Source organism: Camelus ferus, chromosome 30 (assembly GCF_009834535.1).
Source record: "Camelus ferus isolate YT-003-E chromosome 30, BCGSAC_Cfer_1.0, whole genome shotgun sequence".
Taxonomy (NCBI): Eukaryota; Metazoa; Chordata; class Mammalia; order Artiodactyla; family Camelidae; genus Camelus; species Camelus ferus.
The window spans coordinates 1,715,578-1,742,585 of NC_045725.1; the positions used below are offsets into that span (position 1 = coordinate 1,715,578).

General features: G+C 50.8%; 1 protein-coding gene across 13 annotated transcripts in view; it reads right to left on the minus strand.

The window, feature by feature from the left end:
• ATP9B (ATPase phospholipid transporting 9B (putative)) overlaps window positions 1-27,008 on the minus strand; it is a 155,676-nt gene that overhangs the window by 22,697 nt on the left and 105,971 nt on the right. For all 13 annotated transcript variants that reach the window (XM_032470609.1, XM_032470608.1, XM_032470614.1 and 10 more), the window contains 5 exons: window positions 26,455-26,597; window positions 18,992-19,104; window positions 16,401-16,649; window positions 2,204-2,365; window positions 1,403-1,495 (listed from right to left, as the gene is read on the minus strand). In XM_032470609.1, the coding sequence (XP_032326500.1) occupies window positions 1,403-1,495; window positions 2,204-2,365; window positions 16,401-16,649; window positions 18,992-19,104; window positions 26,455-26,597 (760 nt within the window). The remainder of the gene's footprint in view (window positions 1-1,402; window positions 1,496-2,203; window positions 2,366-16,400; window positions 16,650-18,991; window positions 19,105-26,454; window positions 26,598-27,008) is intronic.

Genomic DNA, 27,008 nt, shown 5'->3' on the forward strand with positions numbered 1-27,008 from the left:
GTGCCCCTTCTAGCTGCCCCACCCGTTCGAACTTCCTGTTTCATTCGCGACAAACAGCATGTCGGGGCGGGGGGCAGAGAGCAGGAGGCCGACCCGCAGCACCTCCCCTGCGGGACACGGTGCCATCAGACCCTGCGCATGGGACAAAGCTGGGCCTTTCCATTGTATGAGTGAAAGTGTGGGTTAGGGTTAGTCTTTTAGTATTTGGGGAACACAAGTTTATAGCCAAGAATCCAACGTGGGCGTTGTCCTGACACGGAGCAGCCCCCGCGAACGCAGGCCCCGAGAACCTGCTGGCTTTGAAACAGAGCGAAAGGCCTGCAGACGGTAACAGTGTTACAACAGAGACACGGGTGGAGGGCCAGATTTATCTACGGGAGAAAATACAATGTTGGAAATAAAGGGACAAAGGATTTTTAATAAAGTTATCTTTGTGAAAAACAATCTGACATTATCTGTCTGTTGCAAGACATTTATCGATTTGACCTCATAAAGCTAAATAAATTAAACAAGTATTTTATAATTAATTGCACATCATTATGACCAAAAGTAATTTTTATGGCATGTCACTAGGTCTTCAGGGAGTTTAATTTATTCATGGCTCTGATTAAATCCAGCGCCTGAAGGAGCTATTGACTCATATTGCCAATAACCGCCGAGGACGCGGGGTGCGGCCACTGGGCTGCCAGGCCGTCTCGGGGCCGGGGGGACACGAGGCCCGTCAACAGCACACAAGTGAAGAGCGCTGTTTGTAACTTCAATAATTTAGTTTTACTCTGAAATCTAACTTCTTCTTAACACATCGATGTAAACAACAAACAATATAACCTCGTGAAGCTGAACATGTTACGTTTGCTCAGGGAGAACTTGAGGAAATACAGGATCGGCTACACTTGCATCTTATTTTCTGTGTTTAAGGTGAATCCTACGCACAAATCAGAGTGAGATTAAAATCCTAACTAAAATCTCCCTGCAAATAACTTAGGTTATAAAATAAACTTCATATTAAAATATAATCTGGACTATGCACACAGTATTATTTCAGAATTTTTTAGTGAGTGATCAGTAACGCCGTTTTTTCACTAATAAAAGCAAAGTATCTGCCGTAAGGGCCCACCTGCACATATGTGCACGCACTCACACAAAACCCCAAATGTTTACATGGAAAGTAAACTGTGAGTAAACAGCACTCCTGTCCTTTCTGCTTTTCAAAATCGAGAGGGGCTGAAATCATCTCAGATGATGTGTCCCTCCCTGACAGCTGTTGTGTCTGGCTGGCAAGCGGGGCCTCAGCTTATCCCGGCGACACCAGGGAGCGTCAACACCCAAGAAGGTGCTGCGTTCCTGCCTTGGCCCCCGCGTCGCGCAAAGACATGCTGCTCGGTGGACAGACAGCTCTTACCTCCTCCTCCAGCCAGTCGTTGTACTGGACAATGGTGGACATGGCAGTGTCCGCACCTTTCATATAGAAGGTGATCTCGGCTGTGGACTCGTCCTGCAAGCAGACGGAGGAGACAGGGTAGAGGCCACGCTGTTCCTGGCAGGTTTCAGCTGCTCCAGCAGAACCGTGCCAGGAAAAGCAGTTCTCCGAGCAAACCCCGCGGGGCGTACTCCCCAAACACCCTTCCACGCAGGGCTATGTCCTCCCTGGATGCTCGGGCACTCAACAACCCAAGAACATAACCGAACATAACCACGGATCTCGAGACACTGTGCGGAGGTTTTTGCAATAAAATTTGTAAGTGAATAGATGCCTTGGACTGCAAGGTAAACATTAATTCTCTCAAATTTTCATGGTTTGATTCAATAAGCTTCCTCACTTAGCCAACTGCCAAGATGTATTTGTGGCATTTGCTAAAAAAAAATTTAATAGGGGTATATTTAAGCAACTTTATGGCCATAAATCATCCTTCAGTTGAACTCTGTGACACGTCACTGCTGCGGGAAACGAGACAAAGCAGGCTGAGCCGATGTCAAAAGTTCATAAACAACCCCGCCTGCTCTCCGCTTTAGTCTCAGGGGGTGGATTTAAGTCACTACCACCAGAGCCACACCGGCTTTCCAGCATAAATGATCAGCCTGGACTTTTTTTTTAAAAAAAACCCGTAACAAGCGTAAAGCACTGAAGCGAGTCCCCGGGACCCAGTGCGGCATCCTCCCGATGACCGTGGCTGAGGGCCAGCTGGGGACAGGCCAGGCCTACCCTGACGATGACCCCCATCCGCTTGCTCTCCGAGGTGAATGGGAAGGTCTGGAGGAGGCAATAGGTCAGGACCTGGCCGCTGGGCGTCCTCAGCTGCATGGAGGTCAGGTCCCTGTTGACCAGCGTGAGGCCGACACTCTCCGTCCACTGCACCAGGGCCACCTGGGGGAGACCAGCGAGAGGTGAGGCTACCAGGAGGCAAACTCGGCTGCGTCCAGGGCCTGACTGTCTCTGTGGCCGTGTCTAGTGTCACCTCTGCGGGGAAGCCATTCGCAGCATGATGGAGTGCCTTGGCCTCGCTTTCGAGTGATCACACCTCTGTGCCAGTTTGTGTTGACCAGCTGCCCAGAGCCAGGGCTTAACATCTACATGGAGCACACCTGCCAGGCTGGGGGCTTGGAGCGGTGGGGCTGGGTCCGGGCACACCACGCGAGAGGGAGCAATCAGAATCCCTGGTGTACCTCGACCAGCGGTGAACAGGCGAACGGTCAGCTCCAGGGCCAGCATGTCTACCGGGGGGTGGGGCCTGGGGTCCAAGGCCGACCCAGCAGTAGGGAACCGGGAGCTCGGCCTTTGCTGCTGTGCTGAGGCTCCCGAGAAGGAGTGCCTGCAAACTGCTCCAAATGGAAACGGCCCGAGTAACCCCCTGGTGTACAGCAGGCACTCAAACACAGAAGCGACTCTTACGTGTGATCACTATGAAATGCGAAAACATCATTGGAAAATAACTTTCAAAGTTAACAGTTTATGAAAAGTATTTTTTATGTCAACAAGTATTTTCTGAAGAAAAAAAAAAAAAAACACCTCAATGCTTTTTTAAACCTCATTGCCAGAAATTCACGATGGAAACAGGATGTGTGGCCCCTCCTGTGAGGTAAGGAGCAGGCAGGGACCCTGTGGCTCCGCCGGCTCCCTCCCTCCGCTGGGCGGCGCTCTCCTGACCCACGGCCTCCCCCACCACCTCTCTTGACCGGGCTGCTCATCAGAGCCTGAAAAAAGGCCATGAGGGGGCTGCCTTCTACTTCCTAGGGAGGTACAGCCAGTCCCAGAGACAGACGGAGCCAAGTCGACCACCACGGACAAGACGCCTGGGAGCCCTGCTCCTCTGCAGACCCGGGCCCCTCGGAGGGTGTCCTATCCAGGCAGCTGCTCTGCAGCAGATGGAAGGACGGACAAGGCCCCTCCCCCGTCCTCCAACAGAACCCTCTGAGCCCACGTCCCATGTCCACCCCACCAGCCTGTCACTGGACACAGAAGTCTGCCTTCTGAGGCCACACGTGGTGTGTAAGTTTCTCCTCAGCCCCAATTTCTCATCTAGAAACATAAATTTCATTCAAATGAATAAAACCATACAGCTAGCTGATTTGTAAATTCAGGAAGCAAGACATCACAAGTTAAGACTGCCAACTGCAGAATGGTGTCATCTCGCCAGGAGCAGCACCGCAGGGCCAGCGCCAAGGGCCCGGAGCGGAGCGGCGCCCAGCAGTGGGCCACGCGGGGGCAGCCGTGCACCTGGGTTGGGGAGGCCCGGCTCAGCGACTCGGCGGCGGCTGGGAGGAGCTGCCCTCGCAGGAGGAAGCGCTGCCCGTGAGCTCCTCCTGCTGGTTCTCCTTGACCCCCTCTGCCTGTAGCCGGACTGAAAGACTGAGAGGCGTCCTTAAACAGGGAGACCTGCTTGGCGCTAAAACCACTGATCAAATTTGAACACTCAGGCGCTCAACGGCGCAGAATACGGAACGTAAAGAGAAGACAAAACATAAAACTAGAAAACGCCCTGAGCCGGTGCCCAGCCTGGGCTGCTCGGCCCCTCGTACCCCTAGTGCTGGGCCGAGCTGCGCTGCGTCTGCTGAGAGACGCCGGACCTTAGCTTTAAGGACCTGAGCTCCCGCCCGCACCGTCGTCCAGGATTCTCCCAGTTTTGTGGGAAACACATGAAATGGGCAGATTTTCCTTCTGTCTGTCCTAACTGACCGTCACAGTGAGACTGCCGCGCTCCCTTCCAGAGGATGAATCACACAGCCACAGACCAAACGCTTAATGCTTGTCAAGTTCTGTGAGGAACCGCTGTCTTGAAATTTTTTACTCACAATTTTCATGTTCTGACAGGAAACAGTGAAGGACCTGCCCACTGAAGATGCCCAGGAGGTGACCTCGGAGCGCGGGAGGGGCGCTGGGGGTGTGCGGGCTGCACCGCAGGGTCCATGTGCACGCTGCGCTTTCCGGAGGGGCTCAGCCCCCGCGGGGCTGGGGACTGAGGTCGGCCGCGTGGGCTTCAGTTGGGTCCACACAAACGACCTCCGGCGGAAAGCCCGGGACTGCGGGGGTCTGGTGGGCCTCCAGGCTGTCTGCTGGGAGAAGCAGGCACTGTCCTCACCCCCGTGGGGAGAGACAGCTGGAAGCCATGATGGTCTCGGGGACCTTGGCCCAGGCATCTCTCCTACTGGCTGATTTGCATCATAACCCTGACTCTGCACGCAGCAGCCGTGCAGAGTTCCCTGCGTCCTGGGGGGGGGGGGTCAAACCTGAAAAGGTCTTGGGGCCCTGGACCTGCAGCGGTGTCTGAGGCCAGCCCTGCGCTGACCTGGCTCAGAGTACGTGTCCATCACCTGCCAGCCCTGAGCCTCCCCGACGAGACCAGGTGCCCCACGGAGACAATATGGGCCAGGCCAGCTCAGAGTGAGAACCCCACCCTGGACCAAGAAGGAAGTGGCTAAGCGGTGACCCTGAGCGCTACCGGCACTGCCCTGGCAGAGTCAAGGAAGCAGCCTTTTAACTGGGTCAGGACCTCCTGTCGCTTTCTAGAAATACCCAAGTAAGGCCATCTAGAAAGGAGGCGTCTCTTACTCCGGGAAGGATCCCAGTGATGGAATCGGGTGACCTGGAGGCACTGCAGAGCTGAAGGAGGGCCGTTCTCCCCACACAGTGCAGACCACGGCGGGGCACTCGCACACAGGAGGCTCCAACACAGGAGAGGGACAGAAGGACGTCACAGCCAACGCGCCCCCTCTGCCGGCCGCCGAGCACCAGGAGACGTTCGCTGGGCTGGCTGTCCCGCCCAGACATGGCGCACCCACAGCTGCCACCTTTCCACGCATGTCTCCGACATGGCCACTCCTCCATGAGGCCCCAGGCAACAGCCAGCGTCTCCCTGCGACACCGAGGCCAGGCCCCGCCGGAGTCCTTACCCCGCACCGGGGTGGGGGGTGAGCCAGTCCTGGGTGGTTTGTCAGCAGCAACTGCTCTGCTCCGGGGGCTGAGCTGCTGGCTTAGAGGAACATGGACAACCCTGGGCCCTGTAAAGCGTGCTCAGCGTCACGGTGAGTCACTGAGGAGCTCGAGCTGGAACCCGTGCCTGCTGGCTGTCAGGTGTGCCCCCCCGGGACGCTGCAGGGCGCCGGGGCCCGCCACGCCCGAGGCTGCAGCGCTACATTCGGGCGCCAGCACCGCGCTCCGACGACGGCTCCAAGAAACCGCACGCAGACGCTGGCACAGCGAGAGCACACCTGGGGGCCGAGCGACAATTCTGCAAGCCCACTGTGAGCGCAAAATGAAAGTGAAACTCCACGTGCTTTCCCCACACAACTTCTCTGTAACCGGCAAACGGGCCAATACCCAAGTTAATTTTTGGCTTGCACAGTGAAAGGTTACTATTACAGCCTGACCTGTGAATTGTATCTTCTTGCAAGCGCCCCTCACCTGGCTGTGCCCCGCCGCAGGCAGGACGTGCGCCTTCTATATTTGGTGACTCACATCTCTCTTATCTAGTCTACGCTTCACTTCACAGCCCACGTGAGGCAGCGGCTTATCACGGAAGTCAGTTTGGTTCTGACACCAAGCCTGGCACCCGTCCAGCTGTCTTTAGTCAGCGATCACTTTGGGGAGTAAGCATCGATGCCCACCAGAAGGAGGATCCAAAGTCCTCACGCGACAGACGCTTCCTTTATAGTGCGACGCAGGCTGCTTAGTGCTGGGCAGAATTCTGAGAATATAAAATTAAACATTTCTGAAGAGGCCCTTAAACAAACAGCCCAGAAGGACGGGCATGAACCCGGGGAACGTCGGCGCACCTGCCGCTGCCTCCTGCCCGGGCTCAGCACCCCCACCCCGCCGCCCACGCCAGCGGGAGGGTCTCCCGGCTTCCAGCTCCACCGTCATGTCGCAGAGCTCAGGACCCTGCTCTCTGTACAACTGAAATAAATACACTAGTGGCGCTCTTTTCCGAAGGCTCTTAGGAGTAACTTACACCCAGTGATAGTAAGTGTAGAAATTAAAGGAAAGAACAATTCTAAGGTACTGACAGTTTGACTCTGTTTTCTTCCTAAAGATGTTTCAGCAATGAAAGCAAACACCTTCCGAAAGCACATAAGCCGCCTGCTAACGCAGAACGAACAGCATCGCCACGAGGCGTGAAGCGCTCCCTCGAGTGATCAGAGCAGACGGCTGGGAGTTCAGGCGCTCCAGCCAAGTACTTCCCTGGAAGCCCGCACACACGGATCCGGGGAAGCAGTCTACACCGCCGAAGCCGCCGCCCCCACCCCACGACCCCCGCTGCCCTCCTGCCCCCTCCGCGGGCCAGCTCCTCCCGGGTCACCCCCACGTCACACTCGCACATCGAGGCCAGCAGCCTTAGCACCCCTGTGTCCCGAGGCCCCCACGTCTGCGTGTTCACTGCTCTACACCCAGGACCAGCACTGAGGACGCTCCTGGAACCAGCGAGAACTCAGTGTCTTGTGTGAGGGACATGGCCGCGGGAGGCCCAACGGGACGCGTCAGACAGGAGTGCACCTGTAACCACAGCAGCGCTGGAGCGTGTGCGCTGGAGCGCGTGCGCCGTCCTGGGCCCGGGGAGGGCCCGGGGGTGAAGAGCTGGCCCAGCGTACTCTGGGTCTCTCCCTGGAGCTACGCGCACTCCCAGTGTCATTTCTCCACGTCAAGTGCCAGGCACCCGCGGGAAGCAGAAAGGCCCCCTGCACCCCGGCCGGTCGGGCTGTGTTCACAGCTGCTGGGGCGGTACAGCGGCTCACATCTGCTGCTGCTGGTTAAGCTGGTGGTTACTGTCCCATTCCTGGGTTTGGGGAGTTCTTTATACACGCTGGTTACCAGTCATTTACCAGACGTGAATTTTGCAAACGTATCCTACACATCTGTGTTTTGTCTTCATTTTCTTAACAATGTCTTTTGAGGAACATACGATTTTTACCCTGGAGTCCAATTTATCAACTTTTCCTTTTACAATTTGTACTGTTTGTGTCCTACAAAATTACTGCCTAGCTGGAGCCTACAAAGACTGACTTCTATGTTTTCTTTTAGAAATTCCATGCTTCTCAGTTTTTCATGTGGGTCTATGACAAGTCTGAGTTAGTTCTGTAATGGGGAGAGAGTGTTACTGGCTGGGAGTGGTACTACACACGGCTGTTCAGTTGTTCCCCGCTTATTTACAGATAATCCTTCCTGTTTTGGATTTCCATGGCATCTTTATAAGAAAGTCAATTGACGTCTTGGTAACAGAAAGTCTTCCAACCCATGAACACAAGGTACTTCCCGTACACAGACCGTCTTTGATTTTTCTTCACTGTCTTACACTTGTCAGCATACAAATCATATACATATTTTGCTAGGTGTGTCCTTAATTATTTCATGTTTTTCGGCGCTTTATAAACAATCTGTCTTAAAGTTTCAATCTGTAACTGTTCTTTGCTAGTGTATATAAATACAAGTAATTTCTGTATACGGCTATCATAACGCACAGCCGTGGTAAATTTACTTAGTAAATTTTAGTGGGGTTTTTTTGATGGAGACTTTGGGATTTTCTGCAGAGACAATCATATCATCTGTTAAAAAAAGAGACAGTTTTGTTTCTTCCTTTCTGATCTGTATGCCTTTTACTTCTCTTTCCTCAGCGCACAGCTCTGGCCAGGAACTCTGGGTGAGACTGAGCAGGTGTGGCCAGAGGGCGCGTCTCGCCTCGTTCTAAACACTAGGAGCCCGACCACGTCTCCTCTAAGCAGCACGTTAAGTGTGGGGTTTTCACAGCTGCTCCTGAAGATGTTCTCTTTTACTCCTAGTTCACTGAGAGACTGTATCAAGGATGAGTGTTGAGTTGGTCAGGCACCCCCTCTCCCAAAGCTGCTGAAATGACCCGTGGGTTTCCCCTTCAGTCCGCCTGCTTTGCTCGTAATTACAATGCTAGGGGGCCCACAACTGCCAAGCTGCACCTGCGCTCCTGGGATCAGACCCCGGACTTCGTTGGGTTTTATCTGCTTATATTTTTAAACAGACTTTTGTGCCTGTGTCCATAAGTGATTTTGGTTTGTAATTTTCTTGTAATGCCTTGGTCTGATTATGGCATCAGTTTAGCATCAACATCCCAAACTGAGCTGAGAAGTGCTTCTTCCCCTTTTATTCTTCGGAAGAGTTTGTACAGAGTTGGTATTACTCCTCCTAGATGTTTGGTAGAATTCCCACTCGAGACACTTGGACCTGGAGATTCCTGTGGGAAGGGTTCTAGCTACAAACCAAATTTCTTTAAGAGATATAAGACCACTGAGATGTTCTGGTGACTGTTAAAGAGCTGGCCGGTGGGAAGACCTGAAATCACTGCTGCACAGAAACACGCACCCCCTTCTCCGTGGGCGGGCACACCCAGGTCTGCAGAAGCAGGTCTGCGGGCTCCTGCCCGGCACTCTCACGGGGGTCTCTGTGCTGGTAAAGTGTGGCTCACAGGAGGGTCTAGCGTGAGAATGTGGGCCTGCTCCTTTCTGTGTGTGTTTTTTGTCTGTTCATGGGGGAGGTAATTAAGTGTTTATTTATTTATTTATTTAATGGCAGTACTGGGATTCCAACCCAGGACCTTGTGCGTGCTAAGCACGCGCTCTACCACTTGGCTGTACCCTCCCCCTGGACCTGTTCTTTAACCTAGAAAACAACGTATGTTACACCACACACTTTTAGGAAAAAAACTGTAATACAAATGAACTGTTCTAAAAACAGACCCATTATTTAGGAATAATATAATCAATTGGAAGGGGATTTTTAATTCTACAGATTCTTCAGTAGGTTTCAGAGAAATCCAGGCATCACAGGATTTCTGCAGGGTGGCCAGGGTTGACCATTACCTGAACAACTGTTCTGGCATAAAAACAAAACTAAACAGAACTTTCCTTGCCCTTACTTTATGATATAATTGCATTTTCTGTCTTGCTTTGCTCGTAATTAAAATGCAGGTGAGGCAGAACAGCGCTCGAGTCCCAGCAGGAAGAGACCAGCGTTTGCTGCTACTGATCACACGACAAGCTTCCCCGTAAGTGCACGGCAAGTGTCTTTACTGCTGAGGCTCTGCGAACGGGGTACGTGTGGTCCTCAGGGCAATAGGCTGTCGTCACCATGGAAGGGAGCCGCCGACTCTCGCTGTCCCCAGGGCCGCCTGCTCAGGTCCCGCGCGGCCCAGTGGCTCTGCAGAGGGTCTGTGAGCGCTCGGGGTGCAGCCTCATCACGGGCAGGTGGTTACTTCCTCTTAACAGCTGTGTTGATTTTTCCTGAAACATGTCTTGGATGGAACTTTCAGGCAACGTGAAGTGGCAGAGGTGACGGCAGGCAGGCTTGCTCGCGTGTCGCCTGGCCGACTGCAGCACACCTGCTGTGAGCGAGCCCTGGTTTAGGGCTGGTGTCAGGAACCGTGGTGAGAAAGCACCTTCCTATTTTAAATCCACTACTATTGGATGGGGGGGCACTCTGTTTAGGTCAGGAAAGGGTATTGAATTTTTACCTTAAATGCTTTTAAAGCCTCTAATGGAAGTGAGATTATCATGTGACCTCCAACTTACAGACATAAAGCCATACTAATGTATTTTCCAATAATGAATCATTCTTGTATACCTAGAATAAATGCCACTTGGTCATGTTCTTTCGACACACCATAAGTTTGATTTATTTGCATTATGTTTTAGAATTTCTGTATCTCTAGTTCGTAAGATTCATCCATAAATTTCTTTTTTATTGTGGGTATATTTGTGTTATTTTGGTCAGATTGTAGAATTTAGCATTAAGTTAGATTCATAAAATGATTGAAAAGGCTCTGGAATTCTCTCCTTGTTTCAGAAAAGTTTTTATAGTGTAGGACTTATGACTTACGTGTGGGTCAAAATAACTGACCTATAAAACTGGTCCAATATTAGCATTTAATATTCTTACAAAACTTTAAGCTCATTTGTCTATTAATATGCATAATTTTATCTGTGCATACTTAGTTTACACTGTTTTGTATTATTTACTATTTTTGCCAGTAGTTTTTTCATTTTATTTACCTTTCAAAGGATCAGCTTTTGAATTTACTGTTTTCTCAATCATTACTTTTATGTTTTCCTTTATCTTTTCTTTCTCCTCCTTTGCTTGGTTTTATCTTTTTCTTCTAAACTTTTTAGTTAGATGCCAACTTCATTTATTTCATTTATTCTTACCAGACAGAGCCTTGGTTTGGTTTCGAAGACAGTGCCTACAATGTCAGCTGGTGAAGGTGGAGTTTCTGTCTCGTGACTGCCCCCGGTAGGTGGTGCCTGAGTGGGAGCTGCCCAGTGCTCACATGGAGACCTCTTCTGACCTCTGACCTCCCCAACCACGGCTCCTCTCAGGATCTCATCCTCCACACTGGGTCAGGTTGACACTAAGCATGGTGCTTCTAACAGGACACACACAGAAAGAAAGCTGCCGAGGGTGGGTGGCATTTCTAGGTCTTTGGCTCAGAATTCATCTCGGGAGCAATTAACACACTGCTGCCTGCTTTCCCCACCGGTGCGGACCTCACGGGCGGGGGGGCATCTTCTCTTGCTTCCTTTGGATGCTTTCAGTGATGGCACAGGCCGTGTAAGAATGACTGTTTCTCTCACTTAGCTTTGGAAATTTCTAACGATGTGATTATTGACAATAATACAAAGGCCAAAATAATTAAAATGTAAATGTAAAAAATATATTTAAGTGGGAGCCTGAGCCTCATCTCACCCACAGGTCACACTGTAGCAGCTGAGGTTGACCTCTGTCACAGGAAGTCTGTTCACGCTCACACTTCTCCAGGCTAAGTGCCCAGGACGGGAAGATATTTCCACGAGTCCTAACAAGTGACAGGAAATATAATGCGGGGCAAGATTCCATTATTAATTTTTCTATGTAATTCCACTGTTCAGAAATTTCTGTGCTATTACTCTTGAAGCGCTTGGGGGAAACTTCTCTGTTGTATCCGCAGCTGTACGCACAGCACTGTCAGCTGTGCTGAGGGACACGTTTTCTACCACGCACTTCATAAGTCACAATCCATCACCGACACGTCTTCACTCTCAGTTGTGGTACTACCATCACTGCTATAATTTAATAGAATTACGAACATAAAATGCAGTCTGACCGCCTGGAAAACTGCCAATCAATCCCCACACTGGCTGAGTGGATGCTTTTTGCCCTTCTCCTAAGGGCCACGGAGGAGGGCTCACGTCACCGACGGGGATCTACTCCCCACAAACATGTTGACGACACACCACAATTAGTCCTGCTTCAATAAACACACACGATAACGGTGAGTTTAAGGCTACAGCATGCTGCATACATTAGAGCGCACTTCTTACTTCGGTAAATCCAAAAGCAATGCTGTTAAGGAAGGGATGTTCTTCTGCTTTTAAATAATCTGCTTATGATTCGTCATAAGTTTTAGCTGCTGCTGGCACACGAAGGCCCACGTGGCAACAGGTACGCCCTGAAATAATATTAATGCAGAACTTAACGGATGTGAGACGATGTGGCCAGAGGAGAAAAAGCGTTACCTACAAACAGCAAATTAACAAGTGTCAGCAGTTGTCACACATCACAGCCAATCAGTCTCTCGGGACCAAAGGGGCCAGCGGTCGAGGAGGCTGTGTGGCCCTGGGCCTCGCTCCCCTGCCCAAGGCCCGGCCTCCTGAGCTGACACGGGGCCAGTGCCGGTGGGGACGCTGGCTGGCTCAGCTTCCTGCACTGGCGGGACACACGGCTCGCGAGGGCTGGGTTTTCACTTGCCCGGGAGCTCCCGGGAACACTGCACGTGGCCAAGCTGGAGTTTGCTTTGCTGAGGCTGCAGACACAAAGCGACAGGCGAGCAAGCCTTCCTGCTCTCCTGGAGAAAATGAAAGATCGATCACTTATCATAAGAAACAGTGATCAGGGCCTAAGTAGGCGCCACACGCTGAATGTGAAATCACCGACTCGCTCGGACCAGCACTCCCTGCATGTGAAGAACCAGAAGTCCTCAGCACCGCGGGTCCTCGGCGCCCGGCTCCCCGCGACTCCGCCATCGGTACAGTTCACGGTGCGCAAGCACAGGCCGGGCAGAAGAGCCTCTCCGTCTTCGGGGAAGGGGAGGTGGAGAATGGCAGCAGCACAGCAACAACCCCTCGCACGCTCCCTCCACAGACCGAGAGACCCAGCGCCACAGACAGGCAGAGGCGACCGAGGGGGTGCTGGGCGGAACCGACGGCCCCGGTTACGCCTCCCGCGCGGCAGGGCTGCTTCTGAGCTGCATTCGCTGCAACAGGTCAGGGTTGGGGGGCGAACAGACAGCACCAGCCAGCTCCCTGAATGCAGCTCCAGGGTGAGGTGGTCTGAGCACCTTATTTAATCAAAAATGCTTCTAAAACAGTACTTCAGTGACGGGGCGACAATGCCATCATCTGTCAGTCGACTGCAGCAAAGTTCAGTAAGCCAAGTAGCGAGCGTTCAGATGTCCCCATAGCCTCCGGGGACCTGCAAATGCTGTGCCAGAGGCGGCTACGGTGACGTCTGCTCTCCTCGCTTTCAGGGTTGGGGACTTCTCACAGGTTATTCAACGGCTGCCACTTTTGATCACTGTCCAATTTTCAAAGCAGGAAGAAATTTTAAACTAAAAAATTTTAAATACAAGATTAGCACCTCCAACTTAGTTCTGGAAATCTTCTAACCAATGAACCCCCTCTCTGTCGTGAATTCCTAACAGATCAAAAGTGTTATCACTTTGAAAAAGCCCATGTACTTTCAACAAAATTTGCTTTTATTTTTGGCAAGTAATAAGGCAAATAATGTAATGCAGTATTTAAAACTTTCAGTAAAATTTTCCTTGGGAAATATCTGTGGTCTGTTTCCCATCCTCAGGACTGGGAAACAACACGTTTCCAACATGCAATCACATGGAGCTAGAAAGACTTTCTATAATGTTAGGGTACGAAAAACAACCCTTTCTCTGCAAGAAAAAGGGGGTGGTGTGTCCCCTTCTGAGGAGCATCCTGTCCCTGGTGACCTGTACCCCAAGGTCGTGGCAGGAGTGACACAGGGAGCGAGGAGGTGGCAGGTTCGTAGACACGTCTCTGTTGGGATGGATGACCCAACAGGCGTGGGGAGCTGTTCTCAGCTTTCTTTGTTTTATAAAAGCAAGCTTTCATCTTTCTGGCTGTTTTTTCACCACCTTTAAGCTCTTCTATGACTAACAACGTATCGTAATCTCTAAATTGGTTTATTTCGGTTAGAGTCAGACAATTTCTTGTCAAAAAGTCAAGAGCTGGGAAAACCGGACAGTTCTGTGTAAAAGACTGAAATCAGATCATTCTCTAACACCACACGCAAAAATAAACTCAAACTGGATTAAAGACCTAAATGCAACACCAGAAACCATGAAACTAGAGGAAAACACAGGTAGAACTCTCTCTGACATAAATTATAGCAGTATTTTTTGGAATCTGTCTCCTAAAGCAAAGGAGATAAAAGCAAAAAAACTGGGACCTAATTAAACTTAAAAGCTTTTGCACAGCAGAAGAAACCATTGACATAAATAGCTTGTACAACCCAACATCAAAGAAACCCAACAACACGATTAAAAAATGGGCAGAAGACCTGCATAGACATTTTTCCAAAAAGGACAGGCAGAATGGCCTACGGGCACATGAAAAGAACCTCACCATCACCAATCCTAGAGAAATTCAAATCAAAACCACGAGGTATGACCTCACACCTATCAGATGGCGGTTATCAAAAAGAACAGGAAGAGTAAGTGTTGGTGAGAATGTGGAGAAAAGAGAGCCCCGTGCACTGTTGGTGGGGATGTGAGCTGGTGCAGCCACTATGGAAAACAGGATGGAGGTTCCTCAGAAAGCTAGCACTGCCAAATGGCCCAGCAAGTCTACTCCTGGGTATGTATCTAAAAAATCAGAAAAGATACAGGCACCCCAATGTTCACAGCAACATTATTTACAATTGCTAAAATGTGGAAGCAACTCAAGTGTCCATCAGCAGATGACTGGATAAAGAAGATGTGGTGTAATTGTACAATGGAATACTACTCAGCCATAAAAAAGGATGAATTTTGCAATTTGCAACAACATGGATGGACCTGGAGGGCATTATGCTAAGTCAAGTAAGCCAGACAGAGACATGTAGTGTATGACGGCACTTATGTGGAATCTAAAAAATACTCCAGTGACTATAATGAAACAGAAAGAGACTCACAAATATAGAGAACAAACCAAACGTGACTGGTGGGGAGTGGGATGGGGGAGGGTCAACATGGGGCATAAGGCGTACAAACTACTGTGTGAAAATAAATAAGCTTCAAGGACGTACTGGAGGCCACGGGGAACGCAGCCCATATTTTATAATAACCGCAAGCGGGGCATAACCTTTAAACACCGTGAATCACTACACTGTACTCGGTAGCTCATATAATGTTGTAAATCAACTATACTTTAATCAAAAAAAATAAGGTAAAACTTATATCACTGAAGTTTCAGAAATAAATCTGGCTTCAAAACAAACAGTGGCAGGAGCTCCATGCAGCCGAGCCTGTGGGTCCCCAGGGCGTCTCCTGGTGCTCTGGTGTCAGGGAGGCAGACACGGCACCCGGGCCCCGGGGCTTCACCCGGGCCGAGGGTGGTGCACAGCCGAGAGCTCACCTGCTTCTGTCACACGGCAACGTTTGTCTTTTACCCAGAAAGGACGTCAAAAGGAGGGATTCACAAGATGCAGGGGTTCTCGGCTGTGGGTGCGACTTACTGGGTTTTCAGATTTTGAGAATGGAGAGATGTCCAGCCCCACACAGGCCGACTGCATAATCAGCGTTTCCAGAACTGAGCATGGATGTAGAAAATGACAAACACAAAACTGAAACAAAACTCGTGGAGTGGACAAGATTAAGAACCCTGGGCCCGCGGATGAGGGTGCGGGGGCACCTTGGGAAACGGGACCCGCTGGCACGCAGGCGGCAGGCTTCGTCGTGACAGGAGGGTGTCACTGCCGAGTGTGCGCTGCTCGGCCCGGGGCACAAGCGGGGACTGGCCCGTGCGCGGGGCCTCCGCTCTCGGCACGACCGTGGCCCTCCCGGGGCGGCGCTGTTACCCAGAGGCTGTTCTCTTTGGAAATGAACTTGTTAATGGGGATCAACAGGCTCTTCTCTTTAAAACATGAGGCCAGATTTTTAAGACTACGATTAGCGGTACTTTCTTGAGGGGTTATTTACTTACAGGAGCCAGTTTTATCAAGTACTTGAAGAAGTCTGTCGGTGTACACCCCAGGCGTGCTTGGTTGGATTACTTTACAGAAATGTCTGCTGAACTTTGAGAGCAAAGAGCACACAGGGAAACTATATAAAGTACACTAAGACTGTACAGGAACTGGACAAATTAACTTAATAGTAACTCTTATCAGCCTAAAAAGCAAAGGATGACTGATGTCGAGTTGGAAATGACTGACTTACCACATGTAGGATTTTACCATTTCTGTCGTCTGCAGATTTTTGAAATATTTACATCCAATTCCCTTTCAAAGTAGATACACTGTATCTAAACTCTGCAAAAATAACTGGAAATTCAACCTGCAAACCCGATGATTCATTTGGAGATAAGAAAGTACTGGGTGACGTAGCCCATGGATTTTATTAAAACCGGACTTGGTTACAAATCAGTTTATGGAATCAGTAAGCTGCCTGATTTCTCTTGTGGTTCCTCCTGTGCCTAAGACGCTCTGAGATGCGTGGACACACGTCCGAAAGGCGTCGGTCAGGCCGGAGGTCACGCCAGGAGAACGGGACGACCTCCTGCGCTACGTCTAGAGCATCAACACTACGGCGCAGCCCCTCCCCACCCCACGAAAATCTGCTCCCCAGGCCTCGAGCCCAAGGCATCCACACTTGGAGGACGACACCGGCCGGGCCCCGACTGACCTCATCGGGGCTGGAGGCCTGGTAGGTGCGGTTCTCGTCACTGAAGTCCTGGTCCACCTCGGCGAACTCGGCGTCCGTGGCCGCGCCCGCTCGGGACTCATACACGGGGGTAACGTTGTGGCATAGGGCCACGGCCTTCACCGCCTCGTGCACCCGGCTGCTCACGCTCTTCCGAACCTTGGGAGCCGAAGACTGGGCTTTTCTCGGTGGAGTCGAGCTGGTGGTGTTTCCACCGGCTTGAGAATGCGTCTGTCAGAGAGAGAGAGAGACCAAGCAGCAGAGCTGGTGTCGGAATTATTAACAAACGTGACTCCTAACTAGTGAGGGCTAAAAGAGGCGGCTCAGGTGACACCTCCCAGTGGGCGGGCAGTGGGACAAGTCGCTCTTTTGTCCTCATACCTACGAAGCGCTCTGATACGTCCTGGTTGTCAAGTACACCAAAATACTTGTTTCGGATTCAAAGTCTGACCGCCTCCTTTTACCAGATGCACCTCAGGCGTGGCACTGATCTGCTAAGCCCTTAATAATTTCAGTTTATCCATTGCTTCTAGAAGCACAGTTAACAGAATGGAATGGAATGCTCACAACTGCTTTCATTTTCCTTTAAAAAGAGCCGTGCACAAAATGGTATAATGTGCATAAAATGTGCATAAAAGCAGGGGGAAAATGTTTCTGAAAGTCCCCTTAAAACCGTGACTTCACGCAGCCTGCAGTAGCAGTCACTGGTGGTTTTTCAGACGCAGGAACCGCTGCATCCTGGGGAAACAGCCCTCCGCTCAGCCTGGCCCGTCGGCCTGGCCTCCGTCCGCGAAGGGGCTGACTCCATGCCGCCTCCTCCGCGGGGGAGGGTTGGGGGCCCCCAACTCCGAGGCCTGGCGAACACCTCCCCCTGAACTCAGGGAAACGCACAACAGTCCCCAGAAAGCCTGTCGCGCTTCTGGGCGGCTGTGCAGCCACCAAACTGCGCCTGCTCTGCCCGTCAGAATGCAGTGCTGGCTAACGAGGGGGTCGCTCTCTGCTCAGCTGGTCCCCGTGACCCCACACCGGCCTCAGCCCGCACCGCCGCGCAGAGCCTCCGTGGTTACGTTCAGCGCTGGCTGTGTGACTTCATCTCCCACTGAGTTCTTTCAACCCACTGGAGATCATGCCCTGTGCCACCAAACGCTTCCAGTGGGGAAGCAATGGGTGCTACAGACCCGTGAACGCCGGCGGAACTAGCAGACCGCTGCCACCTCAATAACAAGACAGAACAGAAGGAATAAACTCGGTTTCACAGGGAAAGTGCCGTCTAACCAGCTAACCACCACATCGCTTTTAGTGAAGAAGATTATTACAATTCTCCTTAGATGGAATATTACTTCCTGTATTTGTAACAATGGCTCATCTCTTCTGCCTTTAGTTTTTTTTTCCTAGTAAAATAACTTATTTGGAGCTACTGAAATCGTATTTGTGGAAAACGTAAGTTAAGTTTTAAACACCGGACGTTACTTGGTACTGCATAACGCAGACACAGATGACAGGAAGGAGTCTTACTCCTGCTCCTCTGAATCTCGTCTTCCGTTAATAAATATTCCAAGTTACAAAACACTCTGTGTTAAAGCGAATGACGTCCAAACTAGTAAAGTGCTTGGTTTTGAATGCCTGTGCGTGGCAGTGGGCTGGGGGTGTCCAGTCACAAGTGCAACAAACATACACACCAATCAGACTTTTTCACTAGACGGCATCTCACAGGCGCAGTAAGTACACGCCCGGCCGCGTGTTACAGACCAAAGGGGTGGTGAGCACGAGGCTGACCGGCCCCGGAGATGTGTCGGGGAAGAACCGCGAGGGTGAGTGTGATTCCGGCCAGTCTGCGCAAAGTCGGGCTGGAAACCAGAGACCGCGGGCACCGGCCTCCGTGCGCAGGTCGTCCAGGGGCCTGAGCTGTCACCCCCGTGGGCACCCTGCACTTTCCACCTGATACACCCTGACATCATCACGGGGGTGGCAGCTCCACAAGTCCCCAGGGAGGTGGAGAGACTCAACAGGATGGCAGCCCACACGCCGTCACTCAGACTCTTTCCCTTGGGTTGCGGGGTTTGCACAGAATTGGTGGTTTCAGGCTATGTGACAAGCAGGAGGAAATCCAGGTGAGTGGAACACGAGCTCCACTTGGGGACGGGGCCGCGGAAACCACAAGGCCTGAGATAAATGGGAAACCACCCATGCCGCCAACCCACCGCTCATCTCAAGGGGACCTGTGCACACGGGGCCCTGGGACGAAGGACGTCAGGAGAGCCTGGAGGGAGGAGGACTCCAGACGCCCTCGCCAAGAACTCCTGCTGCAAAGTGTCCGCCAGGTGCTGGGCTGCTAGGCTGCGCCCTTACGGGAAAGAAAGGAGTCCTGTTCTGTACCCTCGGGGGCACCTCCAAGGCTCCGGTGGAAAACACAAGATTCAGCTTTTGTTAAAAAAAAAAAAAAAACCTATTGGAGACATGGACAAAGCGTTTACAGATGAAATAATGTGAAAGCATGTTCGAATCTGACTTCAGAACATCAGGAGGACAGGGCGGGGACGGATCACGGACAGGACCAACCGGAGCCTGCTCACCTGCGAGTAGGAATCCACCACGTGGTTCTGGATCTCGTCCATCGTGTCTGGCCCGTACGACACGGTGCCCAGGTGCAGCCGCTTAAACACCATCTCGTTCTGGGTGAGGGTTCCTGTGACAGAAGTGACCAGGACGCGGTCAGCATGGGCGGCCTGGCCGCGGGTGAGGGTGCAGCCCGCTGGGCCTCTGTCCAGCTGGACGTCCTCCCGCCCCAGCCATGCGCTCCTGCAGGCGTTCTCTGCACCGCCTCCACGTTCATTCCACTAGTGAGACCAGAACTTTCCTCCCAGAACGTCAGGCTCCCTTTCTGGTAACTCTTGAGAACGGGGTGGGCTCTAGTCTGTGAGGAAAGTCTGCCTTTCAGTTCAGTCTGTTATTTGTACAGATGCAAGTCCTGCCCGGTCTGAGAGAGACGGGTGGGAACCACGTGTCCACACTCCAGACCGTGGACCCACCCAGCCCAAATCAGCGCATCTGACCCTTCCAAATAAACCTATTTTGAAAAATGAAGTATTTCTCATTGAACAAAACAGTGCGTTCAACGCCTGGCGTCCGCTTGCACGCAGGCAGAGGAGGTGAGAAAGGAAAGGCACCTTCTCTTGAGCTGGTTTCCAACCGGTGGGGCCCTACTCCTCTGTCCTCAGGCCCCGGCGCCCCCGGCCAGGCCCCAGGGGAGCGGGAGCTGGGACGCCCTCTCACCCTGAGGAGCACAGCAGGTCAACTTTATGAGGTTTCCTGGTTTCAGCTTCACGTGTATCAAAGACACACAACCAATGCGGTGAAGAGAAAGAAGGGGAGGCAGATATGCCGCCGCACGTGTAAAACCCGGTGAATTTTCATTAAAAGTGGCACATAAACTCAGAGCCAGTCACCTCCTGGCCCTGAAGGAGACCTGAACGCTGCACGTGCATCCCCTCACCTGGAAATAACCGCACAGCACGGGTTCTTGCTTCCCAGGCTTCACAGCAGGAGGGCGACTGGGGCAAGTGCCCCGCGGACCTGCAGGTCCGGGGCCCCCCTGGGGCCTCTGCGCTTGTTTCAAAGCACAGAGAAGCACTGTCCGCTGACACTGACGAAGTTGTAAGTGTGAACACAGACAGATGAGCGATCACAGCACGAGCTGGACTTTTCACGTGGCTACAAAACATTCGAAAATACTAATTCTTGTTTTCTTTGGCTCACGTGATGCAGAAAGTACAATACGGAGGGCTTACACACCCCTCTCCGACTCCACACACGCCTGTGAGGACTCACGTTCACAGCAAAACAGCTCATCTGACAGAACCCCCACCAGGCACAGAGGTCGTTTCAAAGTCAAAGGAGAGTCTACAATTTACAGTGATTATTTTAGAGGCTGTTTGATAAGCCCTGTCAAAAGAATGTACAAAATGTATCAGAGTTCCTTAAATCTCAAAGAGCAGCTCCCGTCAGGGACACACGTTAGCTTCACAAATTTTGCCTTTTACAAAACTCTATGCAGCCCCTCTACCGCCCTGAACAAATGGCTCCTTTGATTAACATAATCAAAGCTACATGAGAAATGCATTTAAAGGGTTTTCTGGTTATGCCAGTTTCATTAAATAAAGAATAATTAACTTAAACTTGAGGTTATATTACATAATGTCACCAGCAACAAGTCGTCTATCTTATAACAGACTTTTAGGGGATTTCTTAGGAGTTTCTACACAGAGACCATGTCACACAGATAGCTCCACTTTCCTTCACAATACGGATGTCTTTTTCTTTTTCTTGCCCAATTGCTTTGGCTAGCACCTTGAATAATTCATTGTAGACAAAGAGCAGAAACAGCTCTAATGTCCACCAACGGATGCATGGATAAATAAAATATGGTACATCCGTGCAGTGGAATGTTATTCTGCAATAAGAAGAGCCCAGGCACTGACACAGGCTACCACGTGGATGAACCTCGAAATGCTGTGCTGAGTGAAGGAAGCCGGTCGGAAGAGGCCACACAACGTACGGCTGTGTTTCTGTGATGCATCCAGGACAGGCAAATCCCTGGCGGTCAACTCAGGCTGGGCAGGGGGAGGGAGAGCCTGAGTCCGCTCTCCGGCTGTGGTGGAGGCAGCACCATGGCTGTGCCGAGTGCTTGAGTGACAGCCAACTGACCCAGACGCTGTCATGATACCTGCTGTATCGCTGAAATGTCTAAGTTGCTGAAAAACCATGTTTCACGTGGCTCAAAATGACGTATCTAAAGAAATGACTAGCATTTCCCATCAAATAAACAAGAAAAGATTTGTCATTTTACCCTTTAAACAAGTATGCTCACATTCTGTTGGGTCACAGAAACTGGAATATTTATGCTAACATTCCTTTATGCGTCTCGTACAACTACTTAACGTATTAAGATGAATCATAAAAATATTTTCTAAAATTTCAGTGATGTTTTTACTGTGCAGCTGACTCTGCAAAGTGCTGAGGGGGACAGTCAGTGCTAGTCCCCGACCTTCCGGGCCCTCTTGGACAGCAGAGAAGTGTAAGGTTAAACCAGGTATTAAAAGAGTCAGTAATGCAAAATTTTTTCAAGTCTTATCTTAAATGATTCTTGTGATTTGTCATTTGATGGTTTCTACAACATGTGTCTTCTTAAATCAGCAGAAGTTGGTACGTCCCAAATTGGAAACACTGTGAAGGGCAGGGCCAGCTGCGGCAGGGGGGCTGGTGGGCCGCCACGTCACAGAGCCTCACACCCCACTGGGCACCATGACAGCTCCACGCACAGGTGCCTTTCAACAAAAGGCTTGTTTTGGATTTCTGGAAAAAAGAAAAAGCTGTAGTTCTTTAATGAAGCAGGGTTTCGTGAACTACAACGAGCCAAGCAGGCAAAGAGGAAATTAGTTTCCAGGGAAAAACTCCCACAGGGACCATTCTCAGGGTGGTGACAGAGGTGACTCCCAGACACATGGAGCAGACGTCCGAGCAGCAGATGCAAGCTTTCTGATCAGATCTCCCGAGACTGTGATTTGGCTTCAGACCCCAATGTGACCTCGTCACAGGAGAGGACCTTCATCACAGGGCAGGCAGCTTGCCTGGACGGCACAGACCTCCTGTGAAGACTCTAGTCAAGCAAAGTGGTGACCATGCAGATCAGTGGCCATGGGGAGGGCACAGCTCAGCGGTGGAGCACGTGCCTAGCATGCGTGAGGTCCTGGGCTCCATCCCCAGGGCTACCCTTAAAAAATAATAAATAAATAAATAAACCTGATCACCACCCCCCACCAACCAACAAAACCCCACAGCTACTTAGACCTTAAGACGAAGGAATGGAAACAAAACTTCTAAGTGACTAAGACTGATTTACCAAACTGTAAAGGTCATATCCAAATAAAACATATCTGACATCGTTTAATGAGAAGTCACATGTCTTCTCTGCTGTGTGTGAGGCTTTCTCGGAAGATCGCGTGTGTGGATGTCCCAGCTGGAGCACGACGTCCATCTCGCGTCCGAGCACACGGCTCAGCAGCAACTGCCCCAGCAGGACGGCTTCCTTGTAACTGGAGACATTGTGGGGAGAGGCTGCAGGACACTCCGAACCCCCGAGAGGTGGCAGCTCTGGGGCCCTGGAAACCATGGAAGCGACGCTTCCCCCACGATGATGCCAGCCCACGAGGCTTCCGTGTGATTCGAGTCTAAACAACATGGCATGATGGGTAATGGATGCTACAATTAACACGAGTCCTAAAACCTGTTGTTTCAGTGGGTGTTTCAGTAATGGCTTCGTTCCACGTGAAGATAAAAACTCTGAACAAAGGAATTAATATATTGCTTTAATAGGCTGCACCTGAGTTAAGTTTTAAAATTTATGAGTTCTCTGAGGCATTGTTCTTTAAACAATGGCTTTGTCAGCGCGACCAGGGGGAAGATGAAAGTTCTCCGGCAGATGAAGCACAAATGATCTGTCCTCCAGTTTCAGCATCGTTTGCTCGTTCATCACAGAACGTCTCGTATTTCTGGTCAGCGTCAATACGCTCCGCGCCCTGGCAGCTAAAAGACGCCAGCTCTTGTTGAGTGAATTACTTTATGTTTCACGCACTGGTGGCTGCAGATGTGTCACTATAGCAACATCATTAATTTCAGATCTTACCGGAAGCGTGCGCTCCAATCACACCTAATTATACCACATCGCTTCCTCATCCACACAAGGAAACTGTAAGGCAGTCACTGGGCTGCTTCGTTCTCTGTCCCGCTGTGGCCAACGCCAGCGTGCCGCCATGGACACGACTCGTCACAAAGCTCGTTGTGAACCGAAGGGTTTTCCGTCGGATGGGGGCCGCCTCACTCTGTGCAGCAACGGCCGGAGCCCCACAACAGCTCCCTCTTAGCCAGCCTGGCTAACGCCCGGCCACTGAGATGTCCGCACACCGCCCCCCTCCCCCCCGCCCAGGCGCCCACCCGCCGTGGGATCACTGAGAAAGGGCCTGAAAAACTCCAGGTCAGAACATTTTAAAAATAGTGTAAATGACTCCACTCGGCTTCAACATCAGAAAGTGATGGTGAGAATTTCCCCAGTGACCCCAGCACAAAACGGCCATTCAGAAATCAAGATGCAAATACTTTAATATATTTTACACATTTTTTTTGTGATTCTTTTTAAATCTCAGGAACCAAGATACTTTATTAAGCTAAAAACCATAAGAAGCACTGTTTTTGCCTTTTAAAAGCAGCAGAGTAAACGTGGGGAAAAGGAGGTTTTGCCTTTATGACTCCGGGCAAAATCCACTTCTCCTCGCCCCAGTGTCATGAAAATTCAACAAAGAAAAATGGAAGAGCCCAGAGCAGAGTACTAATCTCAGCTTTGTTTAAAATGCAAAATAAAAAATCAGTCTTCTGAGGATGGATGAAGGTCACAAAACCTTTACTTTCTGATTTCAAACAGCCAGAGACGCAGAGACTCCGGTTTACACTGCTCTCGGGCGTGTGCTTTCTGCTCATAAATGAAGATGAAATAAGAGTCGGTCTCCTTCCAGGAGCGTTACATGCACACGTCAAACGGCCACAAAAGCACTCATGATCCAGACAAGACCTGCTCCTCCTGGACAAGCACGACCGTCCTGCGACCACAGGAGGCCTCTGAAAGGTGGTGCAGGAAGGCGGCTGGTGTGGGCGCCGAGGCCGGGGGCAGCACAGCGCCCCCTGCCCCGCAGAGGAAGGCCCCCCCCAACACCTGTGGAGCTCGGGGCTTTCCTCGGCATCAACCCCAGGGGAGGCAAAGCTCTGCACTTGGTGGTCACTGCTGCTCAGTGCTCTCATAAGGACAGCGCAGTCTATCCACTGCCCTGGGGGGGCTTTTTGTGTGATACACCCAGTTCGTCTTTGTAGCCAGAACAAGTCTCATGTGTCTCCTGGTGCAGATGTTTCCTTAGGGGGTAGACGCTGGCGTGAGGAGGCGGCGCTGACTGATAAAGCCAAAATCTGCTTTACAAGGGGGGCCAGGTAACATGCCCTCCAGCTCTGAACAAAAGTTCCTGATGCACCCTGTGCTTGCAAACATGTCAGGTCTTTGTAATGTGGGGAGGAATGATCCTTTATCACATTAAGATGCCCTACTCATGAAAACAGCGAACCTCTCCATTCAATGAGCTCCCTGTAAGGTCTTTCAAACTTTAACAGCATACAGCCAGACAGGTCTGACATATTCTGTGTTAAAATTTATGTTTGATTACTTGGAACTTTTTTTTGCTGTTGTAATTGGCATCTGCAGAATTAAGTGTCCTGACTGGTGTACAGAAATGTGGTTTAATTCTGGTACTGAGTTTATATATCATAAAACTCTTACAATTCTAAAAGTTTTCCTGGTGCTCCGCTGGGGTTTCTAGGGGGACAACCACTGAATTTGGTTTCTTGGGGACAGTTCTCCTGTCCCTCTAGACTTCACGTGTGGCCCCTGGTCTCGGTTACACGTGTCAGGGGAGACCAGGCCGGGTCTCCTCAGCTGGCAACCCTGTTGGCTTTAAATTCAGGATTTCTTCAGGACTCTGTTCTGGAGACACTTCCCTGCATTTCTCTAGAATCTCTGTAGGAGCCATTCCGAGTTTGAGTTGGCTGTCCTCTGGCTTCTCCAGCTGTTTTCCAGAAATAACTCAATTTCTGCACCCTCAAACGGTACTGTTCTCCAGTATTGGTGGAGACTTAGTCTGTAAATTTCCCCATCAGCGCAGCGAGGTGGGAAGGGAGGCTGTGAAGGCGTTTTCTTCGTCTACCCCTGACCCTGAGCCCTGAGGCTGTCATTTCTGACTCCCCCTGACGTCCGAGCGTTACTTACAGGGCAACTCCTCAGCGTCCCAGGAAGACAAGTCCCAACCAAAGCCAAACACAGCTGGACAGGGTCCTGACTGGACTGGAGCAGATGTACAAATTCCTGGGAACACAGTGCGCTAGGGGCCACAGCACGGGCCCCCTGATTCCGGCCCTTTCCTCACAGACACCCCGCTGCTCCCCAAGGCCGTGTCCGTCCACACGCTGCACGGGGCCCTGGTGCTGTGGACAGGTCTCCCTCCTCCAGTCTACTCCGCACATAAGGGAGCTGCTTCTACTGCTTTGCTGTTTTAACCTGTGACCGGCCACTGCAGATTTCTTGATTTCAGCAGTCGATCTCCTTGGTTGGTCATTATCTGTGAAATATTTGCTCTCCTGGCTGCGTGTCTCATTTCTACTTCCCATCTCACTGCGGTGGCTGGAGTGACAAATACTAAACAAAAATGTGGCTGCAGGTGTGTCTTCTTCCAAAAGAGGACATTTTTAATGGTTTATTAAAAATAATATTGAATTTACCATTTACACAAATATTATTTTATTTCTAGTTTGCTAAGAGTTACTGGGAATTTAAACCATGACTCAGTCAGTCAAGAAGAGTTTTAACCTTAGATGTGGCTTTTCCTACAGTACTGGTTTCAATTAGTCTTTTATTTGGTATGTTAGAACTGACAGAAATTCTTTGATGAAAAAAAGGAAGTAAAGACAGAGAACTTGGGGCACGGAATCTCACGGTGGTTAGGTCATCTGTAGGAAGAATCTCTCGGAGAACGTTACTGTTAAAATACCAAGTTCACGTGGCTTATTAATTGTTGTTTTCTTCTAACTGCTCACAACCATCATTCTGTGATGAACAAGCCATTTTTGCCCTTAGGAATCCACTAGAGAGGTGTAATAAAGGCAGTTAAACGGAAAAACCACCGTAAGGCTGTGGAAAACTCAAAATGCAGAAACACATGTTTTAAGTCTCCAAGAATGTAACATTTTGCTAATTCTGATGATCCCGGAATGCTGGAAGAGGAAGAGGAGTGGGAGGCCAGGGTCAAGGGCAGAGCCCGGGACATTCCAACTGTGACTTCAGCACTGTCTTGCACACACACACGCACGTGCACACACACGCGCACACCCCCCCAGACACACACGGGCACGCGCTGGGGCTGCCCCTGCTGAGGAGCTGGCAGCGTACCTGTCTTGTCTGTCAGCAGGTACACCAGGCGCCCCAGCTCCTCCGGGATCGTGCTGGTCCGGACGACGGTGCCGGGGATGCTCTCGTCCCTCATGATCATCCAGCCGTACGCGGCTTTGCCCATGTCCAGGTTCACGCGCAAGCTGCCAGACAAAACCCACCATGGTTGTTAGGGAGCCCAATACTTCACATTCACTGTTTCCGTACAGACTTGTTCACTTACATGTGGTGTCTTTAATTTTATGTGAAGTAGGTCATACCGAGTTTTAGACTAAAATAAAGCAATGTGTAGACATTTAAGTCAACAGACCTTTTTACAGCCCAGAGCATGTTCGCAGGGGACAGCAGGTGGGTTACCAGGCTGCCCTTCAGCCTTGTGGGTGACCTCAGTCGTACTGGGGAAGGTGGACTGTGGCCAGGGGACGGGAGGGGAGAAGGCCACATCAAAGGAGATCGGCTGTGTCTTGCTGGGAATAAATATTTGAAATGGGTCTTAATATCCATCCGCCGCTTTACAAGAACTGACAGGATGCTTTCCCATGGAGACCACTGCC